The 19,718-nt window shown below is 45.7% G+C and overlaps 1 protein-coding gene across 1 annotated transcript; it reads right to left on the reverse strand.

The window, feature by feature from the left end:
* Window positions 1-14,151: 14,151 nt before the first annotated feature.
* Window positions 14,152-14,526, reverse strand: LOC136543318 (uncharacterized). The gene has a single exon (XM_066535798.1). It carries the CDS (start codon window positions 14,524-14,526, stop codon window positions 14,152-14,154), a length of 375 nt encoding a protein of 124 aa, XP_066391895.1.
* Window positions 14,527-19,718: the final 5,192 nt, after the last annotated feature.

The following is a 19,718-nucleotide window of genomic DNA, read 5'->3' on the forward strand; positions in this document are numbered from 1 at the left end:
ATGCTGTTGGGCTGTTGGCTTCTAGGAAGAAGCTACGCGCGCGACCAGGTTCCTTTTGGTTGTCTCTGTTGGGCTCTCCGACGCCGCTTGGCTGGATGCCAGGAGGCTGCAGCTCAGCTGATAGCGCCACCTCACTGGGAGGCAGGAGCCGGAGAAAGTCTCCACGTGTCCCATCACCTGACCTGATGGTGGCTGTCACTCTGCTAGCTATGAGCTAATTGTATACTATCACCATAGGCTATCATACACGCGTAGTAGTACCTTTTGTTCTACGACGACCAAGTCTTCCGCAACTGCTTTTCCTCAGACCCCACTATTAGCAGGTGTATTCTGTCCGGCTTAACCTGCATGTTAATGTTACCGTACAGGCGTCTTGGTCCCTAATGGAAATGTGCACAATCGATAGAAAAGGTACACATACATATATACACTACGTAGAAAACGATTTTTAGCGATGGATCGATTTTTTTTTGTAGGGGCGGCTGGTTATGGAGCCGCCCCTACAGTGGCGTGTTCGGATGCCCAGACACCAGCCGCCCCTACAAATGGAATAGCAGGGGCGGCTGGTGTTACGAGCCGCCCCTACAAATAGGGTCTGATTTGTAGGGGCGGCTCAATCACCAGGCGCCCCTGGAAATTCTATTTGTAGGGGCGGCTGGTGATTGAGCCGCCACTACAAATGGCCCCGTATTTATAGCTCCTATTTGTAGGGGCGGCTCAATCACCAGCCGCCCCTACAAATGGCCCCCATATAAAACTGAGGCAGCACCTTTTTCCTCCTCGGGTCACTCACTCCAACCCGTGAAAAAAAGGTGGGGAGGCCTTGGGCACCTTCCAAAAATTACTCTACTAAGGGGGAAGGTTTTGGTCTCAAATCCTTTGGTGGAGAGGTTGTAGAAGGTAAGAAAATGCTATTACACACTTTTTTTTGAAGTTTTAATGGTTGATTAGTGAATAATTAGAGTTTTGTTTTTCTCTCTCTTCTATGGTGCTTGAGCTATTTATGAGCAAATTAGACCCAACTTTTAAATGTACTTGGGTAAATTAGGGAGGGGAACAAGACCATACCCTTATTTGGTCCATGTTTCTTGATTTTAGTGAACCATTAGTTAGTTTTATGGATGTTTCATGTGCATGTGATCTAGATCTAGGGTTTGGTTTTTTTTATTAATTTCGTTTTTGTAAATTTATGTTTGATAAAATTGGACTAGGGTTTGTACGAAAGATATTGGGTAAAGTATAATTATTGCTAATTGTTGTCTTTGAAATTGTTTATTGTAATCAATAAATATGTATTTTAATTATTTATGGATAAAGAGACCATTAATTAATTTTCCTCTACCATGGTGTGTTTGTATGCTTCATGTAATTATATTAGATTTATATTCATATATATCTGAGGTATATACAATTATTCTCAAATAATTATTACTTTGATTAATTTTTATATATATCTGAATAAGTAGTCCTTTAATGTTTGTTTTGTTGTTGTTGTAAAAGATGGAGTACAGGAACTCTTGGATGTATGGTTTGTTAAGGTTCAAGGCAGGTTTCCGTGAAGAGGTGGATAAATTTATTGAAGCCGCAACGAAGCATGCAACGACATTGAAAGAGAATAAGGATACAATTATTTGCCCCTGTAAAGATTGCAAGAACTGTATGGCATGGACAGATGTGACTATCATCAGATCACATTTGATTATACGAGGATTTGTTGAGGACTACACAGTGTGGATTCAACATGGTGAAACGGTTATTGTTAACGACGAGGATGAGGAGGAATACAACGATGAAACCATAGAATCCCTGTCCCAATATTCAGCCGAGCTTGATGCACAAATGGATTTCAAGTTTGGCAATGAACAAGGTGGTGATGCTGGTGGTTGGGATGGTAACGACAAAGGTGATGCCAATAATGATGGTGGAACACGTGTCGGAGTTGAAGATGATTTAGATGACATGATTCGAACCCTTGGACCAGAGATTTTACTAAATAGCCCGAAAGGTCTAGAAAAATTAGAAAGAGTGACAAAAGCATCGAAGGAGACTGTGTATGGTGTTGAAAAGGGTTGTCCGACACATTGGACATTGCTACGTTTCGTGCTTGAGCTGCTCATCCTGAAGGCTAAGTACGGTTGGTCAGACTGTAGTTTCAATGATCTATTGCATCTCCTGTCATGGGTGCTGCCACAACCAAACTCAGTTCCCACCAACACATACCAAGCGAAGAAGATCATAAGTCCATTGACAATGGGGGTTGAAAAAATACATGCATGCCCCAACCACTGTATACTTTTTTGTGGTGAAATGTTCAAGTCATTGGATAAATGTCCCCGGTGTGGGGCCAGCCGGTACAAGAACAATGACCTTTACGGTGGGGACGAACCATCCACGGGGAAAAAGAGGAATAAGAAGGGTATAAAAAAGGTGGTACAAGAATCTCAACCCCCAGAGGACACTCCATTAGGTAATGATGCAAAGCAGAGAAGAATTCCTGCCCTAGTAATGTGGTACCTATCAGTGACCGACCGCTTGAGACGTATGTTCCTAAACCCTAAAGAAGCCGCACTCATGACATGGTGGGATGATGAGCGCAAGGTGGATGATGATAAGATTGCACACCCGGCTGATTGTAGTCAGTGGCAAAGGTTTGATGAGAAGCACAAAGAATTCAGCGATGACCCAAGGAATGTACGGTTTGGCCTGAGCACCGATGGAATGAATCCCTTCAATGAGAGGATGAGCAACCACAGCATATGGCCAGTGATCTTGACCATGTACAAAATCCCAACATGGTTGTGTCAGAAGAGAAAGTACCTTCTCCTCGCTATTCTTATTTCTGGCCCTAAACAACCAGGCATTGATATAGATGTGTTCCTCGAGCCCTTGATGCAAGAAATGGAGAGACTATGGAGGCATGGGGAGCAGATGTACGATGCGTTCCGAAAGGAAGACTTCATATGTAGAGCAATAATATTTGTTACTACCAATGATTACCCCGCGTTGTTTGCTTTGTCTGGACAGATCAAAGGGAAGATGGGATGCTTGGTTTGCTTGGATGGTACTACATGGGTTTAACTAGATGCATCTAAGAAGATAGTTTACCTAAGGAACCGACGTTTCTTAAAGACAGGTCACAAGTACCGCAGCAAATTGTTCTTTAGATTTTATGACAACGCCCTAGAGATTGAACCCCCTCCGGAGAGACGTCATAACGGAGAACATGTGTACAGAATGGTGAAAAACATACGCATCGTCTATGGAAAGAAGAATTCAGATGGTACGAACAGAGATAGAAGCACACCTCCTATCGAAGGCGTACCTTTCAAGAAACAATTGATCTTCTTTCAGTATCTGCCTTATTGGCCAGACTTGGAGGTCCCCCATGCCATTGATGCTATACACGTGCAGAAGAATATCTTTGAGAGTCTCATTGCTACCTTGATGGACACAGGCAAGTCAAAGGATGGTCTGAAAGCACGGAAAGACATGGTGCAGCTAAACATGATGCCACAGCTTCACCCAGTACCTGAGGCTAATGGAAAATACACTCTGCCCACGACGTGCTTCAACCTAACACCAGACGAGAAGAGAGCTATATGCACTTTCCTGAGGGGGATCAAAGTCTCGACTGGGTTTTCAGCAAATGTGAAGAAGCTAGTGTCGATGAAGGACTTGTCAATAACACACTGCAAGGCTCACGATTGCCATGTGATGCTGACAATGTTTCTACCTATTGCAATAAGGGCTATAAAGCTAGAGTTCTTGAAAATGGCCATCACCCGCATGTGCTACTTCTTTTCGAAGATCTCACAGAAGATGATTGGCAAGGAAGAGCTGAGTGACCTACATAAATTTGTGGTGGAGACACAACACACAAAACCAACTAGAGATGTGTTTACCTCCTGCTTTTTTTGATATAATGCCACATCTCATGATTCACATGGTTCATCAGATACAGGCGCTTGGCCCTTGCTACTTGCATGAAATGTGGTCCTATGAGCGGTTCATGTCAGTTTTAAGTCGATACGTGCATAATCAAGCATACCTAGAGGGCTCCATGATAGAGGGTTACAGTACTGAAAAAGTCATCGAGTGCTGTCAAGAGTACCTAAAAGTACAGAAAGGGATTGGCAAACCCGATTCTCGTCATAAGGGTAGGCTGGCTAGGAAGGGCACCAGTGGTAGAAAAGTATTCATCGACCATGATTACAAAGAGGTGAGTCGGGCGCATTACAGTGTCTTGCAGAGTACACAACTGATGCAACCGTATATTGATGAACACTTGGCTATCATTATGGCGGAGAGAAATGGCCATTCGGATGATTGGGTCATGAAACAGCACTAGCAACGACTAACTATATGGTTGAAGGACCAAAACATACTGCCTGAAGAAACCATAGACTCTATTACCATCAGTAGGTTGGCGGAGGGGCCATCGAGACAAGTGACATCTTGGAATGCTTATGACATCAATGGGTACACGTACTATACCCACGCAAAGGATAGTAAATATGTGAACCAAAACAGCGGCGTTCGAATAGAGGCTCTCGATGGATTAGGGCGAAAGATCCAATACTTTGGCATCATTGAAGAGATATGGGAACTTGACTATGGAAGGGATATAACGGTGGCCCTGTTTTGATGCCGCTGGATCAAACAACACCAACTGAACGAGATCGGATTGAGAGTCCTGGACCTCGAGAATCTAGGCTACCAAGATGACCCTTGGGTGCTCGCTTCACGTGTCGCACAAGTTTTCTATATGTCTGACCCACAAAGTAACCTCCCCCCGAAGAAGAAGACAAAGCACGTGGTTGCCTCTGGGAAACAACACATTACTGGAGTTGATGGCGTGGACGATGTTGAAGCTTACAATAACTATGATGAGATGTCGCTATTCACAGACTTTCCTAAGAAGATCAGTGTTGTGGAAAAGAACATCCCCAAAGATATAATGCCATGGGAAAGAAAGGTGTCAAGGGGAAAGTCGTTACAGTGGGCTAGCTAGTTGTTGAACATGGAGTGTTTATGTAAGTGTGTGTTTGTAAGGCTTCATTTATGCATGCGTGTGAGACTATATATTTATGTACGTGTGTAAGACTACATATTTTTGTATGTGTGTGAGACTACATTTTATGCATGTGTGTGAGACTACCCTTTGCAACATCCAGATCTACAATTGTTACATAGCTCATTTTCCCATTTGAGAAAGTTTTATCAAACACTAGTCACAAATTCTTGAATCTCGTATAGACTTTCTGAAACTATGTCACACACTTGTGAAATTTGAACTACATTTTGTTCAAACTTTCTCAAATGAAAAAATAGACTATATAAGTATTGTAGATCTTGATGAGCTGAACAAACTTGGTATTCAAAACTTTTCAATTTGAGATAACCTAGGGTTCCAAAAACTAGTTTGTAGGCGTTGAAATTTAAAAATCACAAATTTGAACCGTCTAAACTTTCTCAAATGGAAAGTTGACCAAAACAACAATTGTAGATATTGATTCGTTTAACAAACTTGGTATTCCAAACTTTTCAATTTGAAGTCATTTAGAGTTCATAATACTAGAGTCAAAGTGTTGTTTTTTCATTTGACCAAATTTGACTTGGTCAAACTTGCTCAAATGAGACACTACATGACCTCAGATGAAAAAACTCTGAATATCAAGTTTGATCATCTCAGCAAGATCTACAATTGTTACATAGCTCATTTTCCCATTTGAGAAAGTTTTATCAAACACTAGTCACAAATTCTTGAATCTCATATAGACTTTCTGAAACTATGTCACACACTTGTGAAATTTGAACTACATTTTGTTCAAACTTTCTCAAATGAAAAAATGGACTATATAAGTATTGTAGATCTTGATGAGCTAAACAAACTTGGTATTCAAAACTTTTCAATTTGAGATAACCTAGGGTTCCGAAAACTAGTTTGTAGGCATTGAAATTTAAAAATCACAAATTTGAACCGTCCAAACTTTCTCAAATGGAAAGTTGACCAAAACAACAATTGTAGATATTGATTCGTTTAACAAACTTGGTATTCAAAACTTTTCAATTTGAAGTCATTTAGAGTTCATAATACTAGAGTCAAACTTGGTATTCAAAATGCATTTGTAGGGGCGGTTAGATCAGGAACCGCCCCTACAAATAGGAGGGAGTATAAATAGGAGAACCGATGCACGGGAGTCAGTCTGGGCGCTGTCTTCTTCCAACGACGCCGTCAGGCTGCCCGTGCGCCTAGGGTTTCCGCCGCCAGTCCCGTGCCCACCCCCGCGCCCTCGCCCGCCCCCGGCGCCCGGCGCTCGGCGTCCCGCACCCGTCCCCCGGCGCTCGGCGTCCCGCACCCGGCCCCCGGCCCCCGCCCACACCAGCCCCTGGTCCCGCGCCCGTGCCCGCGCCCGCCCCCGGCGCCCGGCGCTCGGCGTCCCGCACCCGGCCCCCGGCGCCCGCCCCCACGCGCCGACCCCCGGCATCCCGCGCCCGGCCCCCGGTGCCCTCCCCCGCGCGCCGGCCGACCCCCGGCGTCCCGCGCCCAGCCCCCGACGCCGGCCCGCCCCCGTGCTAGAGTTCTACTCCCCGCGCTGCCACCTGTGCGCCTCGCTGCAGGGCCTCGTGCGCGAGCTCGAGGACGGTGCCGGTGGTTCCGCTAGCTTCGTGCTCGTTGACGCCGAGGACGACCGGTGACTCCCCGAGGTGAGTCCCCCTTGCTAAGTGTTATAGGACCAAATAAAATTAGTCTACTGCTGGTTTGATTGCATCCTTATTGAGGCGGATCTGGTGGTTCGATTGCATAGGGAGGATAATGACTAGTGGATTTGCTTGATTGGCAACATAGTCCATTTATTCTCCATTATCAGTATTGTGAAATTGCTTGACAGATGGCTGGTCACTTGTTTTTTAGTGATTCCAATGGTAATTAGATCATACCAGACCTAGATAGAATGTAATATGAGATGATGTTGCAGACTGAGTCATCTGATTCTTGAAGTCTAATTCTAGGAGTTTTAGGTAGTGGCATTGTGATCTGCAACCATTGATAACTGACATTGTTTCCCATCTCCTTGGTTGGCTTCACATAAGCAAACTGAACAAAGTCCACCACAGATAGTTTCATTTATCAGTTGTGCAGACTTTTAGGATAGCACATAAGCAGCTCAACCCATAAGGCAGGTTTATTTAATATATTTTCTTTCTCTTGATGGCACCTGAATGGCTGAATCTGGAGTAGTTCAGACTTCAGCCCGTTATTATAGCCTTAATCTAGGACATGTTCTTTTGTGCACTGTGCTCATGTTAACCTACTTCAGCTCAATTGCTTTTAGATGGAGTTATTGACTAGTCATCTTCGTCCGTAGCTGATGATAGTGCTTCCATGTAATTTTTTTATTGTGCGTACATTAGTCCATGTTAGCTTGCAATTTTTTTATTATGCTTAATTTAGTCCATGTTAGCTTGGATTGACTGTTTTGATACCGAAATTTCCAATCGAGATTGTCATTTTTAATAAACTTAAAATATCAAATCAAAAACTAAAAAAATAGCATTCCACACTCAAAATCATTGTATGTTGCACATAAAATAGCTTGATGCTGCTTGTGGTGCAGCCCTAGCTTGATGCTGCTTATGATGCAGCCCTAGCTTGATTTGATATTGATTTGATAATTTAAACTGAGCAGATGCCACTGCTAATGATTTGATAATTTCAACTGAGCATATATGCCACTTTTGATTTTGTTCCCATTGTCGATTTTGATCCCATTGAGCAGATGTCAATGATTTGTTCCCACTGTCTTTGATATATTGTTGTTTGTTACCTGAGCACATACTACTGATGCTTGCTACCTGTGATGCCAAATTAATTTGAATTGAGCACATGATGGCTTCTACTGAATTGAGCACATGTTAGCACTCCCTGTCTCAAATATTTTGAATTGAGCAAATACTACTGCTGCCTATGATGCTCTCCTCTCCTATTGTGGGCTTATGCAGCTTGTGAACTACTACTAGCTAGTCCTACTACTATTACTCTTCTCTCTACTCTGTACTACTAAGTGTTGTTCCTGCTGCTCTTCTCTCATTTTTTCTACTCTCTGCAAATTTAAAATGCCTGAGGTGGTGGCTGCTTGCTGTGCTTGCTTGCCCACTACTTACTGAATTTTTTGACTTTACTTAACTACTGTTGCTGCTATATCTCTACCTCACTCTGTTGACTCTACTTAACTAGCTGGCTGAGGTGTTGCCTGCTTTCTGCTTATTGCCATTGATTGTGCTTGTTGGTTCCTTTTGGAAATGCATTGTCACTGTGCCTAGCTACTCCTACTACTACTAGCTGGCTGCTACTCTACTCTCTTCCCTAGCTGCTGGCTGCAACTCTACTCACTTCCCTATACTACTAAGTGGCTGCTACTAAGTGGCTCACTTCTACTACTCTATCTATGACTACTACTGTATCTAATTGGCTGTTTCTCTTAACTACTGGCTGCTACACTTCTCTACTCCTCTACTCTACTCCTCTACTATTACTCTATCTACTATTACTCCTCATCTACTCTAATCCATTATTTACCATATCTAAATTACCAGATTTTGATCTACAGGGGTCTTCCAACCATGTGGAAGCAGTCAACTATTTTTTGGCTAATTTTCCTATCCTCTATGTTTGGGAAGCAGCAGCTGCTTGTTTTTACACCTTTTCCTCTCTATGTTTGTTAAGCAACTGTTGCTTTTTTTTTTGCCAAATCTTCCCTCTCCTCTCCTTTGTTTTGCCGATGATGAAATTGTCTAAGTCCATATATTATATGGAATATGAGCTGATGATCAAGAACTTATGAGGAACTTGGCATCATTAGCAGTCGCCCCTACATTACCTTCTCCTCTCTTCTCTGTTATGATGCCTTGATGCTCCAAGTTCAAGATCAGATGATGATTGACATGTTTCTGAGGCCTCTACCACTGCTACTTCTCGTTTTTTTATATTGTTGTTTTATAGGACTACTTTGGTTTATAGACCTTTTTGATTTCTTATACCTTCTCGCGTACCTAAAGCATACTTTCTTGCATCTTTTAGAACAAAGCGCGAAATAATGTCGCGGACAACAGACCATGCAGCTCGATGCCCCAAGCATGATGAGCAGCCAACCCTTGAGGAGCAAGCACTAGAGGACCAGCTTACTCAGGAACAGTTCGATAACGAGGTAGAAAAGGATCTAGAAGTGATGCTTACTCAGGAGGAGTGTGACGAGGAGGAAGGCCCCGAAGGAGAGGCTGCTGAAGGCGAAGAAGAAGAGGATGATGAGTCAGAAGAGGGATATGAAAGTCCCGAGGATCCTTTACCACCTGAAGCAAGAAGGAGGCCAACGGAGGAAGATTTAGACAAGGATTTTGACCCAAACGAGGAGGTAGGGAAGAAGCCTTAGCTTGTAAATTTTGCTAAAGCTTTGGCTGTGTTACCTCTGCTAACACTTTGACCTGTCCTATATACAGGTCCCTCCTGAAACTCAGAAAAGATGACGTCGACGTCCGCGACATCTCGCTGGATAAGACGGAGTAGAGGAAAGGAGAGCAGAGGCAACAACCACAGAGATGGATCACGATGCCTCTGCTCCACAAACTCAAGACACAACCACGATTACCAAGCCTAAGAGGAAACAAGGGGATAGAAAAGGAAATCTATATCCAGATAAGGCTTGCTATGTGATAACAGAGGTTGGGCCAGCAGGGGAGATCCTTGAGCCGAAGGAATTAAGAGGACGATTCCGTAATGCGATCGGGGCCCTAGTAAGAGATAAATTGAACCCAGCAATCCCTAACTGGAAAGAGGTACTAGAGAACATAAAGAATGCACTATGGGATAGGTAGCTGAAGGTCATGATTTTCGGAGGGTAAGCACGAATTGGTAAAAAAATGCTATCAGGATGATGGGAGAGTCATTTCGACATTGGAGGTCGGAGCTTAACACGAAGTATATCCAAAAGGGGTTAACTCCCTTCAACGAGTTTGGCAAAATAACTCCTAGTCAATGGGAGGAGCTCGTGGCTCAGAAGACTTCAGCGGAGGCATTGGAGCTCAGTGCTCGTAACACCGAGCTAGCGAAGAGGAACAAACACCACCATCATCTAGGCCCCGGTGGCTACTATGCCAAGGAAGAGAAGTTTAGGAAGATGGATGAAGAGGTCGCAGCTGCTAGGAATATTGACGTGACAAAGTTGAAGGTACGCTCAAGGAACTGGATATATGCGAGGAGTACAGAACCATCCGGCAGTAATCTTAAGTTTGATAAGCCGGAGACCCAAGAGGCGGTATCAAGGATACTGAAATATGCTGAAGACAAAGAGACGGGCTCATTCAATCCTTCCAGAGAGAGGGACAAGCTTAACCTTGGCTTGGGAAACAAGGAGCACACATGCCGCACCAGGGGGCTAGGGAAAAGGATGACATGGAAGCAAGGATTCGAAGAGGATAGACACATGTACAAGAAACATGGCCGAGACCGGGAGACTAGTCTTGAGCTCCAAGTGAAGGCTCTAGTTGCGAAGGCGCTGGAGGAGCAAGGAATGTCTACGGAGCCACGTATATTAGTGACGCCACCGAGAGAAGTGGCATTAGTTACCAGCCCTCCGAAAGTTCCTAGCAGCCAAGGTTCCACTGCAGCCACAACCTCAGTCGATCTCGTACGGGAACCTACTAGTTGCACCTTGGTGTTTCTCAGTGGCCGGCAGAACACTATGATAGAGGTGGCAACAGGTGTTGCACATCCTCCCGGTGGCTTACACCACAATAATAAGATACTGCCGGACTACACTAGGGTCGAGGTGCATACAGTGAAGCCCGAGTTCATGCAGTGGAGGATAGACTACGCAACTCCCGAGGGGCTAGTGTTACTCGGAGATGTTATGGGGCAGTTCATCCTCTGGCACAAATGGGACATTATATTGACTGCTTCTTTGCCGCCTCCCTCTCTCCCAAATTTGGAGCGAGTTGTTGAGGCCGGGGAGATATTTTCACCGTCTCGTGACCCCCACATTCCTGAGATTCCACATTCTTCCCCACCTTCTATCGAGCATGTGCCTGATGAGATGCCACAACCTTCTCTAGCTCGTACCAGGCAAGTGCATCATGAGATGCCACAGTCTTCTCAACAAGCACAACCGATACATGAACAACGAGTGCCTCCTAAAGAAGGTGATGCACAAGAAGATGAGGACGTGCCTGAATGGGAACTCCGAAAGAAGATTCGAATCCACATAAGGCCAGTTTATGTTCCGATCAAAGATGTCTCGTCGGTGTCCAAGTGGTATTCCCATGATTAGTTCAAGCCTAAAAACTGAGTTAAAAAAGTCCCATCACGGGGTTCTGAGGAGGCCGTCAGTAGCAAACTTCACCAAATTGCAAAGCAGTATCCAAATGTTGATGCCATCGAATGGTCAAAGGATTGCCCAAAAAAATATGAAAGAGGCAAGCCCTTCCTACCAAACCAGGACATCCAGCGCCTACCACTTGGAATGAGAAGGTTCCATGATTGGTACTTGCGTGTTCTCCCAACGAGCATAGATATCATACAAGCATGCTTTCCCACCGGCACATTTGGAAGCCCAGCCGGGAAAATTGTCTTTGACTTCAATGACATGCACACATGCTTTCACCTGGGAGAAATGGAGATGAATCTAATTCGCACGTGGTGCCTGTAAGTCCTTGTCCTCCTGATATGATATGAATGTAATCTTTGAATTTTGTTGTAACTAACCCACGCCGTGATTTGTAGAATGCAAGTGCACATTGTCAAACAAATGCCAAGTGTGAAAGCCGGGTATGTAGACCCTCAAGCTATAGCCCAAACAAATTTTAATTACCCTAAACGGTGGACACTGGATGCCAAAGAGCTAGCAGCTGCAAAGACTCTTCGGGAGAAAGAGCACATCCGTAGTGCGAAGCTAAGGGAAGAGTCCCTTAAGGTTGCGGCATACATTGCCTTGGCTTTCAAAAATCTCCAACACCACTCTACTATATGGCTACCATACAACTTCGAGTAAGCTCAACTCTATACTTAAAGCTTTGTTCGATATATTTCATTCGATGCAAAAGGGCTTATCTAGTTCTATGATTAAATCCATGCAGCAACCACTGGATTTGTATAGCCGTCGACGTCGGGAGGAGCATGGCATGGGTCTTTGATTCATTAGATAAGGACACGGTGACATACAAAGACTTCATATCGATTCTCAAGACGTATACATATCGACAATCCTCATTAGCTTATATGTTTGTATACATACTTGTAATGTTCACTTTTGGATACTAACAAGTTGTATTTGCTAAAATAATTCGAACAGGGCATTTAGGTTCTATGTCACTAATCATCATGGAAGGCATGATCCAGCAAGGAAGGAAAAGCTAGCTATAAAAACACTATGTGCGGTAAGTGTAACTTACTTCTTCAGTACTCCGTTACATGGCTGTCAAAAGCATTACTTAACATTTTCATATGCAAAACACACAGTGCCCCAAGCAGAAGCCTGGGAGTGTACATTGTGGATACTATATATGTTCTATGATGGGTAACACCGGTGCCTACAGGAGACACCCCTTAAGGGTAAGTTTGAACCTCTTCACCCGTAGTATAAAAACTTCGTAAATGGTATAAAATACTAAACTGAAACTTGTTTTCTTGTAGTGGAGAGAAGAGAAAGGAATGAGAAGAGACCCATACAAGGATGACCAACTCTTAGAGCTCGTCGGCGACCTTTGCAACTTCACATTGGACCAGATTGTATATGTCAGAGGCGTCTACCATGACCGAGAGTCTGACTTAGGTATAAATCCTCAGTACCAACACCTTCGTGAGACTAAAAGGCTAGCTCTAGGACGTTGATAACAATGTGTATGGAATTTGTATATTTAATGATGGATTGTATATATTTATGTGAATTGGACTTGTAATTATAGTTTATAGAATACTCTTATGTTTGTAGTCGCGGTCGTGGGGTGTTCGGCAACACGAACGTTGGTCACGGGGCGTTCGGTAACGCGAACGCGGTTTGGAACGTTGGTCGTGGGGCGTTCAGCAACGCGAACGCTGTTCGGAATGTTGTTGTGGGACGTTCGGCAAAGTGATTTTGAATTGAAAATTTGATTTTTTTGCGGGAAAATATACTGTAGGGGCGGTTCTATATTGAACCGCCCCTACAAATACCTGTTTGTAGGGGCGGCTGGTACTACAGCCGCCCCTATAAATCTATTTGTAGGGGCGGCTGGTAATAAGAGTAGCCCCTACAAATATATTTATAGGGGCGGCTAGAAACACTAGCCGCCCCTACAAATCGTTTTGTAGGGGCGGCCTGAGAACCGCCCCTACAAATGCATGATTTGTAGAGACCCTTGCGTAGGGGCGGCTGGGCAAACCGCCCCTACAAATGGTCTACAACCGCCCCTACAAATGCTTTTTGACGTAGTGATACATACATACATACATACACACTGTTTCATTAATTTTTCACCAAACATGCATATATAGAAATTGTGGTTATGCACGCTACTCCCTCAATTCCAAATTATAAGTCATTCCAACATTTTTTAAGAGTCAAAGATCGAGGTCCTCTCCTCCCCTTCTAAGGCTGCTGGCAATGGAGGCCATGGGGTTGCGCACTGCGAGCTCACGCGTGACGGTCACGTAATAAAGTTTGTGATTGGTTAATACGGTGCTAATACTACTATTTGTGCTATAAATTCAAATACTATCTGTCTACATTAATTAGGTATTCAGTTATATATACCCATCACCTAATTTTACTTTGTAAAAAAATGATGTCAACTAGTAGGGCTGTTGACGACGTGTGCTCTGTGCCCGGATTTTTTATGATTTAGCCCTTTTTTTAAAGTTTCTCACAAATAGATCCCTGGTGGAAAGAATTCAGAAAATGGACCCTTAGCTCGGCGCCAGTTACTCTGGCGCTGAGCTCGAAGCCATCTTGGTGCCGAGCTCAGCGCCTACCTATGCCCCCCGCCTCTCTTCCTCTCCCTCTCTCGCCCGGGTAGAGCCGAGCCGAGGTTTGTCGCCACCGTCGCCGTCCGCACCCGCCGCCGACACCTCCACCGGCCGCCCTCGCCCGCGCCACCACCCTCGCCCGCGCCCTCGCCGTTCTAGCAGTCGCGGCCGCGGCCGCACCGCGCCCACGCCACCGCACCCACGGCCGCGCCAGCGCCCGCGCCACGCCACAGGCCGCGCCCGCTCTGCGCCACCGCGCGTGCTTGCGTGCCTGCGCCGCGCCACCGCGCCCGCGCCCCGAGGCCACCTAGCGCCACCGCGGCCGCCCCGAGGTCGTCCCGCACCTCGCCTCCGCCGCGCCACGGCCATTGCCCCTCCGCCCGCGCCCTGGTCCCCTCACCGGTTCCTGCTCCCGCGCTGCGCCCTCTCCTCGCCTTGGCCTCGCCCCGCCTTGCCGCCCTCCACCGCCGTGCCTCCCGCGCCCGTCGAGCTAGACTTGCCGCGCGGAGCCCTAGGAATCCTGCACCCATCGCGCGCCACCGCTGTCGTTGGTCGCGCCACCGCCGACCCCGCCACCTGCAGCGGCCAGCCGTGCCACTGCCGGCTCGGATCGTCGGCTGGACCCACGCCCATCGTCCGCTGTGACTCCGTCGACGTCCGCGGATCAGTCATTGGAAAGGTAAAAATTATGAATATGCAATGTACGTACTTAGTTGGCATTTGTTATTTACTAGTTAATGTGATCTAGTGAGATATATATGTAGATAGATAGAAACATAGATACATAGGTACATAGATATAGTTAGATATCTACTTAGATATGTAGTTACATATTCAGTTAACTAAATATGATCTAGCTATTTAGTGAATACTCTGTATATATATACACGTAGTTATTATCTTATTTACTTAGTTTGTAGTTAGAAAGTACTTGTTAGGTACTATCTATCGTCTAATTTGGACTAAAGGACATGCGTTTCGTTACGTGTTTGAACTAGATGGACAACCTAGTGACCATATATCATGGAGGCACCGTCGAAAGCGATCGCTATGGATATGTTGAGTTTGTTGACATGAAAAGCGTGCATGTGCTATTCAATTATAGGCCTTCATTTAGTGAGATGGTTGCAAGGGCTCGGGAGGAGCTGCATTGCCTTGGAGATGATGGCATTGCAGTTGATGGTGTACTGCACCTAGGTTGTCCTCCCAACATCTTCAGGCGAATGATCTCAATTGGTTGTGTGGAATAGTGGGAGAACTGTGTGAGATCGGCTATGAAGAGCCAGCTGCAATGTTTGGACGTGGTTGTGCGTTAGGTGTTAGTTGATCCCATCCCTCATGGGTTTACCCTAGCAATGGATCAGCAGGACACACATCGACCCTCCCGTTCCTGAACCTTATCTGTATGTGGAGATTGCACCTATGGTTCTCGATGCTCAATCTGCCCCGAATGCGGTAGTTGGAGATGGTTGTCAGACTCATGTTTCTGTGGTAGATCCTTCTTATGAGATTCCTTTGACACAGAATCATCCGAGTAAGTGTCTTAACCGCATGGTTTTTGGGAGCTTACCCTGTTCCTTACATCTATTTCTTTTATTCTTTCCTCATTTCTCTACTTATCTTGCAGGAGACATTCCTGAGAATGTGGATGTGCCCCCTGTTGCTGCGCAAGTGAACTTTGGAGATGGATTCCGTGGCTCCAATAGTGTTGAAATTATGCATGAATCGGAGCCATATGAGATGGCTAGGGCTCTTGATTCTGATGATGATCGCCCTATTGGAGAGCTGACGGAGAGTGATGTTGAGATGATGGGGCGTATCTTTCCCGGCCGTCGTGATCCTAGAGTTCACGAGTTCAGCGATCTTGCTCATTCCGATCAGGCATTTGCAGAAGGACATGATGATGAGCTCCTAAAAGCTCCTGAGGCCGGTCCTAACATGGTAATTGAGAATGGGAGGGTGTTCAATGACCTCCCTGCTTTGAAGAGGTGGTTGCAGACTTTTGCAGTGATATGAAAGAGACCTTACATGGTATTGTATTCATATGCGGAGCGCCGTTACACAGTTGTGTGTGACAAGGAACACTGCCCATGGAGGGTTTGTGCAAGGAAGCAATAGGTAACCGGAAAATGGAAGATCATAAAAGTTGTCGGGCCATATAATTCTGCAGACCATGAGCTGACACTGAGGCATTGGCAGTTGACATCTACCTTTATTGCCAAGCGGTTGATGGGAATTTTGCAGGGAGAACCCAACATGAAGGTGAGGACAATTATCAGGACCGTTGAGGCGTTGTATGGAGGTTATGTGATAACTTATGGTAAAGCATGGAGGGCTAAGTAGTGAGCATGGAAGATGATATATGGGGACTAGGAGGATGGGTATGAGCAACTGCCAGTTCTTTTCAATGCAATCAAAGCGGTGAATCCAAGCATGCATTATGAGTACATCCCAAAACCAAATGCATGGAAGGATGGGAGGACAGATATTCTTCCATGCTTTCTGGTGCTTCCCTCAGTGTGTCGAGGCCTTTAGGCAGTGTCGTCCCATCTTCTCCATTGATGGTACGTTCTTAATTGGCAAATACTAGGGCACACTTCTTATAGCCATATCCTGTGACGTGAACAACAAGTTGGTTCCTTTGGCATTTGCTTTGGTTGAGAAGGAGAACAATGACAGTTGGGGATGGTTCTTGAGGCTAGTCTAGATACACGTGGTTGGGCCTGGCAGGGAGGTTGGTGTCATATCTGATAGGCATCAGGGCATACTTAATGCCGTGCGAGAGCAGATAGAGGGGTATGCACCTTTGCACCATCGTTGGTGTACTTGTCACCTTGCCGAGAATCTACTCCAGAAGGATGGTGTCAAGGGTAACTTTGATCTGTTCCAGGAGGCTGCTCGATAGCTTGAGGATAAGGACTTTAAGGAAAAGTTGGAGCAGGTCAAAACCGCATCAAATGCAGAAGGTAGACAATGGCTCACAGGTTTGATGAGGGATTTGGAGAAATGGATGAGAGCTCACGACGCCGATGGATGGAGGTACGAGTTTAAGTGCAACAACATGGCAGAGTCATTCAATAAGTTGCTATTGGGGATACATGGTATGCCCGTGAATGCAATCGTTTAATTCATCTTCTATAAGCTTGTTGCCTGATTCAACGATAGACACGCCCATGCATTGTAGTTGTAGGAGTGATGGAGAGATATGGGGTTCGAAACCAAAGGCACACCTAGAGAAGGCAAGAGAAAGGGCTGGCACACATGAGGTTACATGCTTTGACCATGCCACAGGGACTTATCAGGTCGAGCATAGGGGTGGTACAACGTTTGATGGCAAGGTCCGAGAGTCGAGGATACATGTGGTTGTCCTCCAAGATTTCAAGTGCACTTGTGGTAAACCAAGGCAGTATCACTTTCTATGTTCTCATTTGGTGGCAGCAGCTAGGCATCGCAACTATAATATCGAGAGGAGGATACCTCACGAGTTTAGTGTCAACACGCTTGTGCACACATGGAGCCCCCGCTTTGTGCCTTTCCGGGACCCTGGAGAGTGGCCTCCATATGATGGGCCGAAGTACATTGTGGATCCAGCTTATCGTTGGAACAAGCGTGGATCAAGGCAGAGAACGAGGCACAGGATGGTTATGGATCAGATACCCGGAAGAATGAGGCATGGGAGAGGAACTCCATTTGTTACTGACCCCGAGCAGTATGAGTGTGGCAAGTGCGGTAGACTTGGCCACAATTCATGAAGTTGCCATTGGCAGATTAGTGAGGTGCGACTATTGGTTCATTTTATTATTTTATATTTGTCGTCTTCATTTAATTAATTATGCATGTCTCTTTTTATGCTTGTATTTGTGTCAATTACTTATATATTTCTAAGTTCATGTTTCATTGTATATTGAAATTCGAATTCATTCACTTTTTTTGTAGGATGGAGCAATTCCACCTGCTCGACCCGACGTACGAGGTGACCCACTGAGGATGTCTCATAGCGCTGGGGCAGGTAATAATCTATAAGTTTTGTTCAAAATTTGGTGAGCATACATGTGTTCGTGAAGTAACAGGAGACTATTTTATTCGATGCAGGACCTTCCGCTCCTTCATCCTAGAACCCACAGTGGGTTCTTGGACATGCGGTACGACGACAGGTACACTCCTTTCCTGTAAAGAGCTGCTAGATGTCATCTCTTTTTAGATTTGTCGTGGGTTGCCTAAGTTCAACTCAGCGGCCATAACTACATTGGTTGATAGGTATTAAATTGAATCATTGCTTCCATTCATGGCCATTTGTTCATGCGATTGACTTTTTGACAATTAATATTGCTTTGTCTTAAATATAGGTGGCGGCTGGAGACTCACAGCTTCCACCTACCTTTTGGGGACATGACAGTCACGCTCCAAGACTGTCAGAAGATGCTATGCCTAAGGATTCACGGCAACCTAGTCACCGAGCAGTGCAGGTCAGAGTGTTGGAGAGCACGAGTGGAGGCCTTCCTTAGGCTTGAGCTTGGCGAGCAAGTGGCTCGCACTTCTGGAGTTCCCATCTCCTGGCTATGGGAAGAGTTCGCACAGTGCCCCGAGGAGGCAGATGAGGAGATAGTTGGGTACTACTGCAGGGCGTGGATCCTACACCTGTTTGCCTACGTTCTCTACCCCAACACCACGGGTGACAGTGTGTCCTGGATGTCGATCCACTACCTCAGTGACTGGGACCAGGTGGGTCACTACAGCTAGGGCTCTGTAGTCTTGTGTTTTCTATACCGGCAGCTATGCGAGGGGTGTCGTCGGTCTTCGTCCAACTCGTCACTTGGTGGATGCGTGTACCTGTTACAGCTGTGGATGTGGGCTCATCTTCTAGTTGGCCGTCCTGAGGTTCTGGCTCATCGTGAGTGGTTCCAAGGTCAGCCTCCAAGACGGCAGCCGACATGGGCGTACCTTTGAGACCAGGCCAGGGCTCCGTACGCAAGGTTAGACCGGGCGTACATTGAGTTCACCAATGAGCTAGACACGCTGACGACGTCTAGTGTAAGTAAATTTTATTTCCCATGCTGGTTTGAAAAGGATTAGTATACCATCTAACATCTTGTTTGCACATGTTGTAGGTGGAGTGGGAGCCGTACGGTGGAGAGGACACACTTTCTTTTTAGCTGAGCAATGTTTGTGGGGCTGACGACAACTTCTATAGGGTGAGGTGCCCTCTAATCTGCTTCTATGCTGACGAGTTCCACCTGCCAGATAGGGTTGCACGCCAATTTGGAGTGAGACAGCTTTGGCCTACGGCTCTGTTCTCGACTGGCGTTGACTTACACAAGTAAGTGTTTTGATATTTCAAATGTCTCATGATGATGGTCCATTTCTATTAATATGGTGACATATACATGGATTCAAGTAACGATGACATACGTGCAGGTTGGATCGTTAGAGGAACAAGAAGATTTTTGACTAGGAGAGGCACCACTAGTCCTTCATTGAGAAATGGGAGGAGATGACGATAACGTGGACGACAACAACGAGCCACACACGAACCCTGAGTTCAGGTGGTACCAAGCTTGGTACCAGCGTGTGACACGTTGTAGGCTAAGGGTACAGTGGACCGAAGCTGACTACACCAACATCGAGTCCTCCGACGATGAAGACACGGCGTACGACCAATCGACTCGTGCAGGAAGGTAGGTGGAGGCAAGACCAATCTTGGACATAGTGGTAAGCCAATTGC

This window comes from Miscanthus floridulus, chromosome 3 (genome assembly GCF_019320115.1).
Source record: "Miscanthus floridulus cultivar M001 chromosome 3, ASM1932011v1, whole genome shotgun sequence".
NCBI classification, from domain to species: Eukaryota; Viridiplantae; Streptophyta; class Magnoliopsida; order Poales; family Poaceae; genus Miscanthus; species Miscanthus floridulus.

Coding starts and splice junctions, on each gene's coding strand:
- LOC136543318 (XM_066535798.1), bottom strand. CDS start 14,526: ATGGGTGCAGGATTCCTAGGGCTCCGCGCGGCAAGTCTAGCTCGACGG.